At 40.2% G+C, this 18,787-nt stretch overlaps 1 protein-coding gene across 2 annotated transcripts in view; it reads left to right on the top strand.

Annotated features, from left to right (window-relative positions):
- The first annotated feature begins 264 nt into the window (after positions 1 to 264).
- Positions 265 to 18,787, top strand: part of LOC128624479 (ephrin type-B receptor 1-B) — a 404,526-nt gene continuing 386,003 nt past the window's right edge. For both annotated transcript variants that reach the window (XM_053652162.1, XM_053652161.1), the window contains exon 1: positions 265 to 767. In XM_053652162.1, coding sequence (XP_053508137.1) covers positions 680 to 767 — 88 coding nt within the window. In that variant the 5' untranslated portion in view covers positions 265 to 679. The remainder of the gene's footprint in view (positions 768 to 18,787) is intronic.

The raw sequence follows: 18,787 nt of genomic DNA, 5'->3' as shown, positions 1-18,787 counted from the left end.
TGGATAATAATAATAATAATAATAATAATAATAATAATAATAATAATAATGAACTAAACAAACTTTCTAATTGTGTTTTGTTGTTCATCTGTGCTCCTCTCAGACACGGAAAACAAACAAACAAACAATAAAACATAGTATGTATTAGCCTAAGCACTGAGCACTAGGGGGGTGGAACGAATAATAATAATAATAATAATAATAATAATGCTATCCCAGTCATGTGCTTCGTTAGTAATTGAAAGCGATGTACTTATCTCGGCCGCATGTCGGCACTATTTCCTTTCTAACTCGCGCGCTGAGGCTGGAACGAACTGCTGAGAAAAGTTTTGGCTTTTGAATAACAAGGCATGAGGGAGGGAAAACGCGCGTGCGATTGGTCAATCACTTTCAGCCGTCGATCCACGATTGGTCTTGTTGGTTTAAAGGGTAGAAGAAGGGGGCGTGGTCCGCTGGGTCCCCGCGCGCTCGGGCGCTCAGTAAGCCGCGCCACCGAGGCCGCCTGTCTCTCTCTCATACACACACATACACATACACACACACATACACACACACACACACTCACACTCGCGCGATCCTTACTACTGCTGGCGATGTGACGCGCCACGTTCGCCTTGTGGAATAACGGAGTATCCAGCGCGTGAAGAAGCGGAGGAGTGCGGCTTTTCCACGGAAAGGGATGAAGCGACAGCGGAGGACGCCGTTGACCATGACTGTGGATTTTCTCACGTTTTTGTGTGCCATCGCGGCTGTTTCAGGGAGGGAAGGTAAATGAGAACGGATGTAATTCTAGCAGGATTAAAACTGCGTCTTGAGCTCATTAGTGACGGGATTCCATGCGCTTCAACTTTAACTTCTGCGCTGCTTTATAGCTGTCATTGGGAAACTTTTCTTTGGATGCGCGCGGAGCCTGCACTGATGTGTAAAGTCCGGCTAGGGGTGATCTCCCCTCTCAGCTGCTCTGCACATCACCTATGTGTGTTATGGGGAATTTGGTCACACAAAACGTGCACAAAACCAATCGTCAGACTCACATTATTATCGATCTCGCCTGCGTTTGCTAAGGCACTAAAATGTGAATGGTTGCAAATTGTGTTCCTTCATTTCGGGTTCCTTAATTGCATATTTGGATGCTTTTTAAGGCATTTCTCAGGATCAGTCTGTGGAGGTAACCAATAATGGATAGGGATCTAACTCCAAACAATGATATTCTGTCCATTTTTTCAGGGTTCTGTGCCAATGTCTTTGTAATTAAATCCTTTGAGGTATTTCTCATTGTGAGTCTGTGGAGGTAAACGGTAATAGATAGCTGTTTAACGCCAGATTTTACCCATTTCTGTCAGGGTTCTGTGTCCGGTTCTTATCCAGTGAATAAGAGCTTTGTGTAAAAAAACAAAACAAAACAAAAAAAAAAATTCTCTTCTTGTGTTGCACTTGACAGATGGTGCACTGATGGCAGAAGATGAACCGAAAAAGCACAGGGAAATATACACAGACTCTCACACACACTTCTACTCAGTGCTTCTGTCTGCCTCTCTTTTCATGTCTGTCTGTCTGTTTGTCTGTCTAGAAATCTAGAAGCATACTTTGGTTTGGTTTGGTCGTCTGGAAAAACTATTCTCCAGGTTCTGTGTATGAATCCTACATCAGAGTGTTTTCTGTAGAACCCCTTTGAAAACCTGTTAACGATCCAAGGAACCCTTCAAGAACCCTTTCCTACCTAAGATGTTCTGTCTATTTCTCTGTCCGTCTTCCCTCTCATTCTCTCTTTTATGTTTCTCAGCACCTCTCCCTGTATGTTACAACACATCCATACTGTTCCCACAAGTTCACATTCACTACGTCCTGAAGGTTAATGTGCTGTGATTTCCGATAGCGTTCAGCAGCGAGTCGATGCGAGTGCTTATCTGTTCACGATTCCTGTTCTTATCTAGAGGAAACCTGTCCAAGTCAACATGAGACTAATGACACACATTTCGGCAAGACTATACATTTCTACTCAAACCTCACAGTGTTCTGGAGTGCATAGCAGTCTTATTCTCTCTTGCATCTTACACCTTCTGTTTTTTCTTTTTAATACGCTTTTGCTCACGTTAAAATGAGAGTAGAGTCCCAAAGATATTGAAAGTTTAAGGCTTTCTAATTGATAATGGCTCCTAAAAGTGCTGTGGATCGTTTAGAGGGCTGTACAGTGGCTAACCACAGCAGATGGGCCAGACATGATGGGCAGGAAAATGGGAAAGGGGGCATGCAGTCATCCCATTCTGGTAGCTAATTGAAAGGGAATTGGCCTTTGGCTGGTTAAGAAGCGTGATCTACAGTCTGTTACAATGAAGTGCATGGCTGTGTTTGAGCCCTGGCTTTGCTCTCTGTGTCCCAGTGATCGGATTACGTGCCCTTAATCGCCAAATCATCCCAGCAATCACAAACAATGTGTCAAAGATCTGGAAGGGGAGTGGGGGCTAGGGGGTAGAGGATGAAAAACAGAAGGGAAAGGAGATTTCTATGCAAGACCATCTGGGGTAACGAGAGCTCACTTAGATCACTCCTCCCCTCACTTGAAAGCGGACAAGCAAAGTGCCCTCAGAATAGATCTGGCCATCTGAAATGCCGGCCATTAATGCCACATATGAATTATGAATGCGTTCATTTGGCATTGCTGTTGTGTTAGGTGTGCCATGAATAATTTATTAAAGATGAGGTAGAGTTATTCTTTTATGCTGGTCAAAATATCAAACTTCAGGCTGCAGGGCATAGTTGAGGTTCCGTTGGCTTTTTTGAGCAGTGAATGCTTTGACTTTTGAACTCTAAAGTGGATAATAATTATAGATTTGAAATTTCCAACCAGATTCAAGACAAAATTGGTATGCACTGTAATGTACGAAATGATTTTACAATAATATTTATTCATTTAGCAGATGCATTTTTCGAAAGCATCTTTGAATCGTGACAGGATGCAGTCCAACCATGCAACTGAGCAGTTGTGGGCTGAGCGCTTTGTTTATGGGAATAATAGCAGTCAGGGATTTAAAGTTACAACCTTCCAATCAAAAGTAATTGGATTAAACACAAATGTACCGCTAATCTGACTGCCCCCACCGTAACTCAGACCATTTGCCACAATTCATATAATTTTGCAATCGTGAGAATGTGTTAAATTTGTTTACAGATAACATTCTTTTTCTGTCTCTTTTTCTGGTCAACAGTTCCGAAGTCAAACATGCGGCAGCTTTGCTGTTTTTTTTTTGTACCTGTTTCTCAAATAAGATGCATTTCTCTTTTGTTTTTTTTTTTGTTTGTTTTTTTTTTTTTTTTACCACATTTTGTCCCAATTTAGTCATTATCAATTTGCTCCAACTGGCTATTTCTCCTGTATTGCCTGAGAGGTAAAAGCTGCCCTATGTCATAGGACATAAACTCTTCACAATACATTTACACTGGCACTTGCAAATGAGCACTTGGGTTCGACAGACTGCATTTTGCAACCTTAGTACTTCCTCTGGTTTAGCAGAGTTTAGCAATTGTATGATTCTCAGCCCAATTTTTATTGTCACAGACAAAAAAATATTGCATGTTGTAAAATAATTCAGTTTTACGGCAAGTGCTCTTAGAACGCATAATGTAACATGCTCATTGGAGGCAATTTTAGTGCCACTGTAACGAAAGACAACAGACAACAATTGTCTGTCAGTGTCAGAAATGTTTTATTAAAATCTCAGAGCCACCAATAGGAGGACGTCATAGGCTTATGTGAAATTTGTGGAACAGCTACAAAAATTATCTGGTGTCACCTAGATGAGGATGGGCTCCCTTTTGAGTCTGGTTCCTCTCAAGATTTCTTCTCTTTTCACTTCAGTCACCTCTGGCTTGCTCGTTAGGGATAAATTTATATAAAAAATTTATATCCGCATTTCTGTAAAGCTGCTGTATGACAATGTCCATTATTAAAAGTGTTCTACACATTGAATTGAATTCAATGGCAAAATGTAAATAAAACTAATGAAATGTAAATGAATACTAATGGACAGAAAACTCTTGATGGTTCAGTGGCTAAGGATCTCACGCTCACACTGCTGCGTCTGGGTTCAATTCCCAGGCAGGGAACCAACATAGACACTGGGTTGCACTCAGTGCCGGTCCCAAGCCCGGATAAAATGGGAGGGTTGCCTTTAGGACGGGCATCTGGTGTAAAACCGGTGCCAAATCAAATATGCGGACCAGTGATCTGCTGTGGCGACCCCTAACGGTAGCAGCTGAAAGAACAATAACTAATGGACAGAAAAACTATCCTTATTACCTCAAGCTCACTTTTCTGCATAAGCCCCAATTATGCTGATTAATGACGTAAGCAGAACATTTTCATTTTCTTTATTCATAGTCTGTCATTAGAGGATATTCATTGTATAATCTGATGTTGAGAACAGAGAATTTTATTATTTCAGTTGTAATCATGGAAACTCTATTTAGCTAATATGGCCCAGGCAAGATTGGCATAGATACTATATTGGTTAAAAGCAAGTGAGCTCACACACTATGAGCTTTTAACCATATTTGGATGTCTGTAGGTTTGGGTCCTTCCAAATATTCTGCAAATTTTAAACAAATGTCTGAAAATGTCGTTAAGAAAAAAGTGAACCATGTGTCTCCATCATCTATGAATACTGTAAAGACGGGCAACGCAATGACATAATCAACAACACCAGATGAAACACATTCAAAGGAATGTGATTTTGTGAAAAATTTGTATGCATTCATTTGGGCGACAGTGATTTGGTTGGATTTTATTTCTTACAAAGATTTTTAAAAAATGTATGACAGATAACCTGACCAATAACATTATACTGTATATGCTCACAAGAATTTTTTTTCAGTATCAGGGGCAGCTGGTATAAAGTGGCTAACATAAACAGGTCTAAACAGGGCTAAGCCCCTTATCTTTCAAAAAAAAAATCTGTGTAAGTTTAAATTTTTGGCATCAACATCAAATTATTCAATGTTAACAAATGTCTTAAGTATAACAGCACCGGTGGGGCATTGTGGCTTAGTCGTTAGCATGTTTGCCTCGCACCTCTGCAGTTGGGGGTTTGAATCCTGCCTCCTCCCTGTGTGTGTGGTGGTTGCATGTTCTCCACATGCTTCGGAGGTTTCCTCCCCCAGTGCAAAGACGTACTGTAGGCTAATCGGTATTTCCAAATTGTCCAGGGTGTGTGATTGTGCCCTGGCTCCATGGTCCCTGCGACCCTGTGTAGGATAAGCGGTACAGAAAATAGATAGATGGATGGTAACAGCATCACAAATAACTGTCATACTGTGGGTGATTTTATTTCTAGCCCAGACTGTAGCATCATGACCAGCCGTCACTGAATAATATGCTTATTAATATGCTTAATAATATAACTTTTACACTTTTGAGAAGGATTAATGGGGTCATGACATGTTCCCTGAGGTGTAATTATAAATATTGGTAAAGATTTCTTGCACAAAAAAAACATACAAATATTTGTAATTTATGACCTTTTTCCACCCTGTCTCTGACCTGAAGCCGAAACGATCGGCTTTTGTGTCCTTTACCTTTAAGACTTCAGTATAATCAATTATCAACACCCGCTGCCATAACACGTGCGGAACTGTTTTCAGTGACTGAGCACCACTGGGCAGGGCCAACGGTGCAATGATGTAAAAGTAGCTGTCGATGTCTTGCTGTAGGTGCAGTCATATATAAATGTATTTGTCAGTGTGACGTCACAAATCCCACCACATCCAAACGAGCCATTTTTGGAGCTTGGTTAAATAAATGCTGTTTTTGTACTGAGGAGGATGTAATAAGCTATGAAACTTGCAGGACGTTTTAATGGTACAATGACCTTTTACATTACATTATTATTACAAGGAAAATTTGATTTCTCCTGTCATGACCCCTGTAAGCACTATTTAGATTTCATTAAAAAAATTCCTCACTTTCTTTTATCCTAATTGAAAATTGACTTGAGATGAACGGAAACACCATTACTGCTAATTGGTCTTGTATTTTAAGCCTACACGTCTTCCAAGTGAATACAGTATGCTTTTACAGTGCTACAAAAGTTCTGAAGAACATGAAAAGAAGGTGTGAACAGTCATTTACCACCAAATAGAAAGGAACAAATACAGATTGCTCTTCAAGCAGCCAAGCCATTTCTACATTTTGTTGATGCCCACCTGTCCGTGTTTGTGCTTGTATAAGGGACAAAAGCAGTTCTCTTTTCTCTGAGCTGCAAAAGGATATTATAATGGGTGTCTTTTATTAAAGCCGCATATGTACTCCTGTATGTACTGCACAGTTTTATTTAAAGGATAAACGGCACACAGATGCACTGTCACACACAGGCATAGTGGTTTCTGTGAGGAGTCTGTGGCTGTTGATGGAAGCTTTTTGTTTGGACTTTTTGTTCTCTACAATCCCATTTCAACTTTTTTACAAAAACGGACACTTGATAGGGCAGGTATGAATGTGTGTGAGTGTGTGTGTGTGTGTTTTCGTGTGTGTGTGAGAGAGAAAGAGATAGCGAGAGAGAGAGAGAGAGAGTGTGTGTGCTTGCGCTGGCATGTTTGTGACCGTTGGTACGTCCTTTCATTCTAATCCATCTCTCTCAGCTAAGTGAGCAGGCCAATGCAGGCATAATTGGTGTAAGGGCAATCAGAAACAAGAGTGCTGTGTGTGCGCGCGTGTGCATGTGTGTGTGTGTGTGTGTGTGTGTGTGTGTGTGTGTGTGGTGGAAGAGGAGGTAATTGCTGCTGCTGTTGTGAATAATGATCTACAGATGCCCAACTCACTCTTTCTTTTTCTCTTTTTTCTGTTAATGGCATGCAAATCTATCTAATCCTCTCTCGCAGTGCCCAGCCCAAGGAGATTTATGGGTTCTTTCTCTCTCTCTCTCTCTTTCTCTCTCTCTCTCTCTCTCTCTCTCTCTCTCTCTCTCTCTCTCTCTCTTTCTCTTTCATGCTCTGTCTCTGTATGTAAGGGTATGAACAAATCGCTTCATTCTTATGTTCCCATTATTTGTTTGTTCAGTGCCAGAGGCAGTTGTAATGCTTTATAATCAGATACGTCTAGCTGGTTACATTGCTCTAACTGTGTCAGCTTGAGACCCTTACTTCCCCCCCCCCCCCCCCCCACAATCACACTCATGCACATACACACACTGCAGGAGCTGTGGATTCTGACCTAAAGGCCATGAATGGGAGTTGTGGTGCAGGAAGTATCTCTCCTTAGAGATCTTCTCTCTCTTGAGACACATTTGAAAGCAGCCAGATGGCACCTACAGGTGTGTATGTGTGTGTGTGTGTGTGTGTGTGTGTGTGTGTGTGATTCCAGGAGACTCAAATCTCTTCAAATTCATCTTGTTTGGTGTCTTGTATTTTATTGGTTTGTGCAACCTGACTGTGTTTGTGTCTCTTAGTTTTGTATAGTGGCTTTCTGCTCATGTCCCAGTGTGCTTTGCATTTTTCAGGTCAAGTAGATAATAAGGAAAGCTAATTTCAGAAATTCTGTGCATCATTTTGTGTGTGTGCGTGTGTGTGTGTGTGTGTGTACATATGCATTGGTGATATACAATGGTTAAAATGCACATGAATTCAGCATGAAAGTTGTCAGGATTTTCAGAACTCACATACCACACACACACAAACACAAACACACACAAATCGTGTACAGGTAAACAGTTCGGTTCACAAATTCACTTCCTAGATTGAATACTCTTCACAGACCACTGACTGTCCCTCTCACCAGATTTACAATCAAGAGCTCCACTGTGTCACGTCTCTAAAAACGCCACTTCATCAAATGGCTGTAAAAGTGCCCTGGTTGGATCCAGCGTGAAAGCGTGTGTATAAAAACCATTTGAACGTGCTAGGTGTGTGTGTGAAACAGTGGTGAATATAGCCTCCTGGGAGACACACCGATGGAGTCTCTGTCAGCAGAAACCAGAGCCTTTGCGATTTTTCCCCCAGGAGCCACTGGAGTAGAAAGCATTGATTACTCCATACACTTTTTAGGGTCTTGATGCGCCTTACTGCGGGAGTGTCCTATCATACCCTTCCAGGCTAGGGCTAATCGAACTCAAGTCTTACTGATGTTTGAACTCTGTCTGAAGCTGTATTGCTCCCTGTGTCATTTTCTAAAGGTGTTTGATTAAAACTCCAAGCAGCGCAGTGGTGGCAGACTGCTTTCCTTCCTGCCCCGAGCTTGGAGAATAATTGCCTATTTCTCGCTCAGTCTCTCCTCTCGTGAAAATAGATGGGGTTGTGCAGTTTACACTTTCTGTTTCTCTTTCTCTCTCTCTCTCTCTCTCTCCATCACTCTCTCCCCCCCCCTGCTTTATTACCATTTGTAGTAAAAGTGCTGAAAGGTGAAACTACTTAACATGAGCTCAGAAAGGCTGTAGATGTAGGACCTGAAAGAAAACATTATTCAGTCACTCTCTCACTTTATCATTGTGTGTGTGCGTACGTGTGTGCTGACAGAGAGATGTTGTTGTGACAGAGAGATAAAATTCTATCTATCTATCTATCTATCTAAATATTAGAAATACTTAAGAAATAAACTGAGTACTTGGATGAAGGATGTCCATCTGAAGCATCACCTCTCTTTAGAAACTTTATGCTCTGTGTATCTATCTGTCTGTTTATCTACTCATCTATCTGGCTCTATGCACAATGTTATCTGCCTGATTATCTATCCACCTATCTGGATTTATGCGGCGTGTATCTGAAAGAGCTGGGGGATGAAGCTGGATCTGAGGAACTAACAAAGCGAGAACAAAGCACTCCATTTATTTTCCTTTTAATGAGATTGGGTTGCAGCCTTTGGCATAATGATTTCATTCCTCCTCCAGCTCCTGGCTAGACTGCAGGACTCGGGGAGACTGCAGGGGTTGCTGGCAGACAGAGTTCGGGCCCTCTGAGCTCAGCAAGGGAGACTGTGTACTTCCAAAACGCTGTTAGCTAGAATTTCTTGTCAGATATTGTAGCTAGACAAATGGAGCTAGTGAAATGCCAAATGAATGTAAAGCCAATGTTATAAGTGTGTTATTGTCTGAAGCCCCACATAGTTACTTCTTGTTCTGTGGGGCTGTGTGGCACCACTTGTGTCTACCTTGCATTGACTGCTGTAGTCTCAGGCCCTGTCCACATGTTTACATTTGAAAACATGTATACATATGGATGGGGCTTTAGGCTACGTGCACACTACATGATTTTCCAAATCCTAAAATTGCTGTGCTACTCCCAGTACACATTCTTTCTTGTAATCCACTATCTTGTTGCCAAAAGTGGTGCAAACACTATAGGATTAAGTGGAGACCAAGTATACAATTGTAAGAACTTTCACCTGGAGGGAATCCAGACAAATAGATACTGTGGCAAATACTCACATGATGAATCCTGTGAATGCAGCAAATTGGAAAAATATATTGTACAGGTTCTGTTTTTGTTGTTGTTGTTCTAAAATCTCACAAGGGCTAAAACTTGTAGAGAAATATTTAATCCTTTCAGTGTCATTAGAATATTTTGGGGGAAAAATGTATTACTTAGTGGGAACTAAAATGATCTCTTTTGTTAAAAGCTGGCCAGGTATAACTTTCAAAAGAATGTGCATGGTTTACGCTTAATATAACACTAAATTATATTTATTTATTTATTTATTTATTTATTTTTGCAGCTGCTCCGAAAGATTAGTCTCTTGAACTCGCATACTTTGAAGACATTAATTAATCTTCATAGTGCCCACTATATGAAGGGAGCCTGATTACACATTAATCAGATTATGATATTCATATTCCCATCTTCGGTCTGTTTTGTCTCAAAAGACATCAAACACACCAAACCGGTGGAGAGGAAACATTAATATGTGGAGACGCAGGCGTCCTAGTATACACCGCAGTTGCTTGCCACCGTGTTTGCGTATTTCTGTGCAGCCCTCCTGAAGTGTGTTCTGTAATTGTTCTTGCTGATGTGTTCAATCACAGAGGAAGTTAGAAAAAAAAACAGAGGAAAAACAGGACAGGTTCTTAGAGGACAGGATTTTATTAGCATCTGTCTATCTAACTTTTTTTGTTGTTGTAATAAAGCCAGCTCTTTCTAGCACTAGGGTATTTTACTTTAATGCAGACCTGCAGAGAATTAAATAAAGGCTTCATCTAATGACCATGTTCTATCCTTTTCCAGACAAGCTGATTTGCAATCGGTTAATGTGGCTGGATTATTAATATTTTATGGGTAAAAGCACCCCCTTTGCTTGCTTTATTTTCCAATCTGCCAGTCCAAGTGCAGTCAATGAGCACGTCGTTGTGCATGGGAGCGTGGTAGAAATGAATCAGAGAACAGAAGGGGCTTTGCCTCCTCCTCACGCTCTTATTAGGTCTGAGTTATGGGCCATTTGCCTACGGATGGTTGCGACATTCAAACATACTTTCCTTCCTTTATTAAATGTAATCTCTTAGTTCGTGTGGAATTGAGTCTAGGTAATAGAGAATAGTAGTGAGGTGTGTGACATGGGTATATGTCTGTCCATATGCATTTGTGAGTGTCTGCTTTCCATCATGGATGACAGCCTCTCTCTGATAAATGAGTGTGTGTGCGTAGGTAAGGGGGATTGTGAGGTAATTAAGTATTGATTTTTGAGAAGGCAGGGTAATAGGAAATGGCCAGCTGGGTCCTAATTACAGCCAGTTGCCATATTGGGCCTGCTTGTGCTAAAAAGGATGATGGGTTATAGGATGGAGCAGGACTGTGGAGCAGAGAGCATGTGATTGCAGACTGTGGCATGTCTCATTATGTCACCTTAATTACCACTAGGGCTGCGACCAATGATTATTTTCATAATCGATTAATCGGCCGATTATTTTTTTTCGTCTAATCGGATGGGGGGGGCGGGACTTTCTATACCATTTTTTTCTTTTATTTAAAAGTAAATCTACAAACTGAGTGTTACAAATACAAACACTTATTTAAAACTTATAAAATTATAAAACTTTACATTGACACAACTGTTTGTACAATATTTTATATATACATATTTATCTCTCTCTTTCTCTCTCTCTCTCTCTCTCTCTCTATATATATATATATATATATATATATATATATTACACATACACAGTATCTCACAAAAGTGAGTACACCCCTCACATTTTTGTAAACATTGGGATTATCACTGAAGAAATGACACTTTGCTACAATGTAAAGTAGTGAGTGTACAGCTTGTGTAACAGTGTAAATTTGCTGTCCCCTCAAAGTAACTCAACACACAGCCATTAATGTCTAAACCGCTGACAACAAAAGTGAGTACACCCCTAAGTGAAAATGTCCAAATTGGGCCCAATTAGCCATTTTCCCTCCACGGTGTCATGTGACTTGTTAGTGTTACAAGGTCTCAGGTGTGAATGAGGAGCAGGTGTGTTAAATTTGGTGTCATCGCTCTCACACTCCCTCATACTGGTTCCTGGAAGTTCAACATGACACCTCATGGCAAAGAAATCTCTGAGGATCTGAAAAAAAAAAGAATTGTCGCTCTACATAAAGATGGCCTAGGCTATAAGAAGATTGCCAAGACCCTTACACTGAGCTGCAGCACGGTGGCCAAGACAATACAGCGGTTTAACAGGACAGGTTCCGCTCAGAACAGACCTCGCCATCGTCGACCAAGGAAGTTGAGTGCACGTTCTCAGCGTCATATCCAGAGGTTGTCTTTGGGAAATAGACGTATGAGTGCTACCAGCATTGCTGCAGAGGTTGAAGGGGTGGGGGGTAGGTTGAAGGGGTGGGGGGTCAGCCTGTCAGTGCTCAGACCATACGCCGCACACTGCATCAAATTGGTCTGCGTAGCTGTCGTCCCAGAAGGAAGCCTCTTCTCTTTTTTCCAGTTTCATTTTTATTGAACATTTCTGCTGTACATTTCTGCTGAACATTTCTGCTGAACATTTCTGCTGAACGTTTCTGCTGGACATTTCTGCTGAACTAAACATTTCTGCTGAACATTTCTGCTGAACATGTCTACCAAACATGTCTGCTGAACATCACCTTTTCTCTTCTCTCCTCCCCTCCCTTTCCCAAATATTCCATTGAGAAGGAAAAACAAAACAAATTGAGCAACACACAGCAGTAAACATACACAGGTTTTTTTCTTTTTATACTAACAAAGGAAAACAAAATTAAAAGTACCTGCCCCCCGCCCCCCCCCCCCCCCCCAGCGGCAACCAGGTGAGGAGTACAAAGATGAGTGTGTCTTGCCTACAGTCAAGCATGGTGGTGGGAGTGTCATGGTCTGGGGCTGCATGAGTGCTGCCAGCACTGGGGAGCTACAGTTCATTGAGGGAACCATGAATGCCAACATGTACTGTGACATACTGAAGCAAAGCATGATCCCCTCCCTTCGAAGACTGGGCCGCAGGGCAGTATTCCAGCATGATAACGACCACTGCCTTGCTAAAGAAGCTGAGGTTGAAGGTGATGGACTGGCCAAGCATGTCTCCAGACCTAAACCCTATTGAGCATCTGTGGGGCATCCTCAAACGGAAGGTGGAGGAGCACAAGGTCTCTAACATCCACCAGCTCCGTGATGTCGTCATGGAGGAGTGGAAGAGGACTCCAGTGGCAACCTGTGAAGCTCTGGTGAACTCCATACCCAAGAGGGTTAAGGCAGTGCTGGAAAATAATGGTGGCCACACAAAATATTGACACTTTGGGCACTTTTAAAATCTCCCTTTCACTGCATCTTGTGGTTTCTGTTACTCACTGCCTTTAGACATATTATTTTACTTGCACTCCCACTGTTTATCATAACGTCTACACTGTGACTGAGGAAAAATGCAGCCTGGTTACCAATAGATCACTTCCGTTATAATAAATGACAGAAGTTTGCAAGTGTGCAAATACAGCATATAATGACAATAAACTGTAATTAAACTAAATCTTTTAAGCAACTCGCACCAGTTTCCCCAAGCCCTTGAACAGTGAAGCATTTTGTATATAAGCATGTCATAATTCCGTGCTACACAAGCTCCGCTTTGTAAAGTTTACAGGTTACAGTCTTCTCCACAGTGTTTAATATAAAATGCGCCCCTACCTACGCCTCCATCTGATGGTGACTGAGGTCAGGTTGTGTATAAAAGATAATGGTGACAAACAGGAAATTTATTTTCGTTGACCATGGTATTCTGCTAAAGCTAGCGGCGTCGCATTAAGTGCATTTAACATCATGTGCCATTGACTGGGAAACAGCTTATACTTCCAGTTAGAAAAAAAAATGCTAGTGTTCCATTTGAGATGATACTACCCTTCTAAAATTCATACACTAGATGGTAGAGTACACAATGCATAGTGTAAGTGTGTAGTACATAATTTGGGACACAGCTGTCATATTTACTCTCCAGTGTGTGTTTTCGGAACAGAAGTAATGTAATGAGTAAACATACCCTGTGCCACGTGCAGACCAACCAATCGATAATGAGGTTCGTTGACAACGATATCATAATCAATTATTATCGATTTTATCGATTAGTTGTTGCAGCTCTAACTACCACCTCTGTCCTCTACTATCACATTGCTATGTACATTTACATGTTTCCTAATAATCTGATAATAATCTACTCAATTGGAATAAATATATATTTTTTAAATTCATGTAAACATCTAAATTGGAATAAAACTGATCAAGATTTCAACTGGATCATCGCATATTTCGCATCGCAAATTTTGAAAAGGCTGCAGCAAAATCAAGCATTTTTGGCCGCGATAATCACACAAAAAAGAAATCTTATATGGACTGGAAAACTAAGGTGACATCATGACATGACATGTGAATTGAGATTTTCTCAATTCTATGTAAATTAGGGACAACAAATCCAAATGATTGGCGTGAATGATTCCTTAGGCCTGTGCTGTGTGTGGTCCTATGTTTCTTCATTTCCTCACTCACACACCATTACATCCTACCTGCAATTAGTTCCCTTATCCTGTCATATGACCTCTCAGTAAATGTGTATATGATATTATGAAGAATGGAATGAGATTCTTCATTACATTATGTGATTGGAATTGCCAGATTCAGATAGACAATCATTTTGGGATGTAAACATTTCCATTGATATCGTTTACAAATAAGGCATACATATTTTATACTGATATTAATCCTGGTGTGATCTGTACTCATTCAATTTGCTTGGAATATAATTACATTACCCAAATCGGATATGATGCACCTTATCAAAGAGGCTTGAAGATAAATTAACTCAGATTAAAGAACAAGAGAATGAAAGCTGGTGGTCTCTGAGGGAAGCTTACAGAGAAACACTAACCCTGTTCAGCGTCATTAAAATAAAAATGTTAAACTAAAAATGTTTAGATTATGCATCCAGACGATTTTCTGAACCATTAATCTTGGTTCTTGAGGAAAGCTCTTCCATCTTTCCAGTAAGGATTGTGTGCATTTTCTCTTTTTTTTGTAAGCCAACACACCCACACACTTTTTTTTATCTTATTTTATTTTTTTACATGGAGTCAGTAAGACATTTTGTGCACACATTTTCTTGCCTGTAATTGCCAGGCAGTAGTACTACAGGTACCAATAATACTCAGGGTGCCTGGGTCTTGTAACAGGCTCTTTGCCAGGCCACACTTTTACGAGAGAGGTCTCTCATCATCTCTAAAGGGTTTGTATTTCATGCCTGCTGGCAGCACTGAGTGTATCTGGACTCAAATCTGCTGCATTTTATAATAGGCTCAGCCATGCCAGCTTGGCCTTGCTGGCCAGTCCCTGGGCATCTATAACACATGTTACGATTCGGCAGCCAGATAGAAACTAGCGTCATCAAAAATTGTGAAATTGCATCTTGCCTATTTTACAGGACCGTTTTTCAGCAGACATTTTTATGCATTTGCCGCAAATGCTATTTACTCTGTTTTTGACAAAAAGGTGTGTTACAATTTCTTCAAATATTCTGTACTGTAAATAGCATTTGCTATTAAAGGAATAGTTTAATTGTATTGTATATATGACAATTACACTTCAACTGTATTATTAAATTGATGTCATACACAGATCAGCCATAACATTAAAACCACTAACAGATGAAGTGAATAACATTAACTATGTCATTACAACGGCACCTATGAAGGGTTGGGATATATTAGGTAGCAAGTGAACAGTTAGTTCTCAGTGTGTCCAAGTCAGTTGAAGTCGATGTGTTGGAAGCAAGAAAAATGGGCAAGCATGAGGATTGATGCGACTTTGAAAATGGCCAAATTGTGATGGCTAGACGACTGGGTCAGGGCATCTCCAGAATGGCAGGTCTTGTGGGGTATTACCAAAGTGGTCCAAGGAAGGACAACCTGTGAACTGGCGACAAAGTCATGGGCTCCCAAGGCACACTGATACGTGTGGGTAGCAAAGGCCAGCCCGTCTGGTCCGAACCCACAGAAGATCTACTGTTGCTCTAATTGCTAAAAACTTTCATGCTGGATATGATAGAAAGGTGTCAGAACACAGTGCATTGCACTGGTGCCAAATACTACAGAACACCTTCAGAGGTCATGTAGAGTCCAAGCCCGACGGGTCTTATATACAAGCCTTAGTCTTTAACCCTGAAAAAAGGATGGCACTTAAAGAAGCTTATCCATTTCTTTTTCTTTGCTGTCAACTGCAGTGTCATGTAACATAAAAGCAATTTAAAAATAAAGAAATAAAGTCTAATATGACGATATACAAATGAGAAGTATAGGGTGACAAACTGTTCGACAGTGGCGGTTATTTCATTACTTAATAATACTGCTCCTCCTGAGAGCCGATATGGTACAAGAAGGACATTGCAATGATTGCGACGCAATCATGTGCAACTGGCTAAAGCGGTTTCTGAAAATGAATGATTGAATGAATGAATGAATATACAGCCCTTTGTGTGGAATGAGTTATCTTAGTATGAATCTTTGACCAAAGTAAGATAGCTTATTCTGCACAAAAGGTCATATTCATTTATTAAATTAAAAACAAAACAACAAAAATATCTTTTAGTCTTTGTGCTTTGTGATCGAGTACAGGACTTAATCTCCTAGAACCAAAATTTAATTATACGCTGTTAAACTTTCTGCTATAGTAAGTTTTTCTCCTCTTTTGTGTGTTTGTGTGTGCAAGATAATGGATAAAAGGAAAATCAGTGGGACATTCTCTGTTAAAATGAGACAAAATAAATAAATCAATAAGCGGCCACAAGCTCATTACGCATTCTGTTCATAGAGGATTTTTCATATTGATGCTCTCTAAATCCACAGGCCTTACCATTGTCTGATGTTTAAAAGCCGTTTGTGGCCCGCTGTGTGTTTTAGCACACAGATGAGAAAGCTGTTTTGTCTTGCTTGGACCCCTGACAGCACAGAGGCGAGAGTGTGTGTATAAACCATGTTCAGGTGTGCATGCTTATGCTATTGTGTCTGGCTCATCTGAATATGAAAGTGGGTGTGAGGCAGCATTTAGAAATGAGTCAGACACAGATGGATGGTGTGAGCAAGACAGAGATATTTTTTCTGAGGAATAAAATAAGACAAAAAAGACAATATATAAGTGCATTGGAGAGGGAAAAATCACATCAAACAGGAGGGAAGGTACTGAAGAAAAACTATTTCAGTCATTTGGCCTTGCTGTGACCTTGACCCTGTTTGGATCAATTTCAAAATCCAGTCAGTTCATCTGCTTGTTACAGTGATAATTCCATATCAATCCTACAAACATAAAAGCACTCATTCTTAAGAAATCACGCTAACGACAACCTCGGATTCACACACGGCTGGACGGCCAACCCAAAAAATAATGCCCCCACCAAAAATTACTCCACTTAGTGGCAGAGGCAAAGAAAAAGTTGGTGCCGTGAGGAAAATGGGAAGAGAAAAAGAAAGAACAGAAAGAGTTTCTTGTTCAAAACATTGAACCTGAGGCTGTTACACTCCTTTGAGACCTTGGCATCTGTGTTCTAACAGACTACACAGAAGTTCTTTCTACACTAAACACAAGTGGAGACACACACACAATTACCAGCCTCTTTCAAATCAAGTTTTTCCATATTTTCTTTCTTTCATTCTTTTTTTTCCTATCGTTCTTTCTTTCTTTCTTCTTCTTCTTTTTTTTTTTTTTTTTTTTTTTTTTAAAATACAATTAATACCACTCTTCTAAAATGTGCTTTATAGGTTCATGGCCACCTTCTGAATCCCTGGAGACTCAGACAATGAATATTTGTGATTTTATACTTTATATATGTATGATTTTTCCTTTCTTGCTCCTTACTTGCTTACTGTAAAAGGTAAACTGGAATCTGTCACTGATCGGCAGTGTTAGATTGTGAACATGAGCTTCCTGTGTTGCTGTGGTAAACGAACGTGTCACTGATGTGAGTTGGGAGAACAGGAAAAACACTAGGCTTCACATTTACTTTAAAAGAATGGTTTTGCAAAACATGCTAACATTGGTACCAGTTAGTGGAATTTAGCAGAACGTTTTAACTGGGTATAAACAGGAGAGAAGAGTCTGGCCAAAAATGATAATTTATGTCCGTCATTTTTTAAGACTTGTATCAGGAGAGAGCGATGTCATTCAATTTCATATGAAATGAAAACTGCTAAAAACAAGACAGAGGTGAACAAATCATTAGCTCAGGTGCCCAGGACAAGCAGATTACATGTCAGTGTTGTTCTTTTTTTTATCCATCGTTCCTGGTGTATAAATATGTTTAAACATCCAGAAAATTAGAAAAACCCTACTTGTTATGGACTTTCTCAAAACAAAATTTTCCATTTGGCATGTAGCTATATTTAGAATTAATGTGCTTCACAGTGATGGGATGTACCACAATGCTGTAACTATACTACTGTATACTATAGATCTGGATGATTTATGTCCTTTTTTTCACTACTAACATGTCCTAGCACAAAGCTGTCATATACAGTACATACTGTAAGATTCCTGTCATAAGTAAGTCACCTCACAGGTAACCATATTGAAATAAAATAAACAGCCAGTCATCTCATAACTGAAAAGTTGGCCAACAACTTTTTCTGGAGATTTTCTCCAGATTTGGGCCACAGTGCGTTATGTGACATCTAAACGCACATTCAGCCAAAGCCCTCTTCGATTCACGCGCATCAAACATGAGTACAGCTCAAAGGTCTCATTTACCAACAAACATCATTGCGATTGGCCAAAATAATGTTGTGCAATTGCAGTTTCGCCAACTGTATTATTATTGTACTGAACTAGCAAACTAGTTTCCCATACGTTATTACATTCTGCTAGCTAGGTACATTGTGCTTTTTTAGGTAGCACTTTTTTAGCATGTTGGAGATTTCACTTGGGTGGGTGAGCTAATGAATTTTATGACTTGTCCACTCCTGCAACCCTTGCCTTAACCTTTTCTAACAAGATGGCTCATACAATTTATTGGAAATTAGCAAGAATATATTGAATATCTTACTGACTTACTGTCAGTAATAAGTGAATAAGCTAGTTTCCGTTTGTACTATCTTTAATACAGTGTGTGTTCCTAGTCATTATTAATAATTTTAGCATTTTGGTCAAACTATCCCTAAACTGGCTCTGTGCCAGGGCTCTTGCTTTACACCTCTACAGTCACTGACTGGCCTACTGGAATTTAACCCAGATAGAAGCACAATGATTCATCTTCAACTCTAAAAGCACCTGTTTTTACCCCCCTCTCAGTCACGGTAGGGGAGCCATAGTGTAAAGAATGAGGTTTGGAAATAGCATGCC

This window comes from Ictalurus furcatus, chromosome 20, assembly GCF_023375685.1.
Source record: "Ictalurus furcatus strain D&B chromosome 20, Billie_1.0, whole genome shotgun sequence".
NCBI classification, from domain to species: Eukaryota; Metazoa; Chordata; class Actinopteri; order Siluriformes; family Ictaluridae; genus Ictalurus; species Ictalurus furcatus.
The sequence above is the reverse complement of the archived record's forward strand: the minus strand, read 5'-3'. Positions and strand labels throughout refer to the sequence as shown.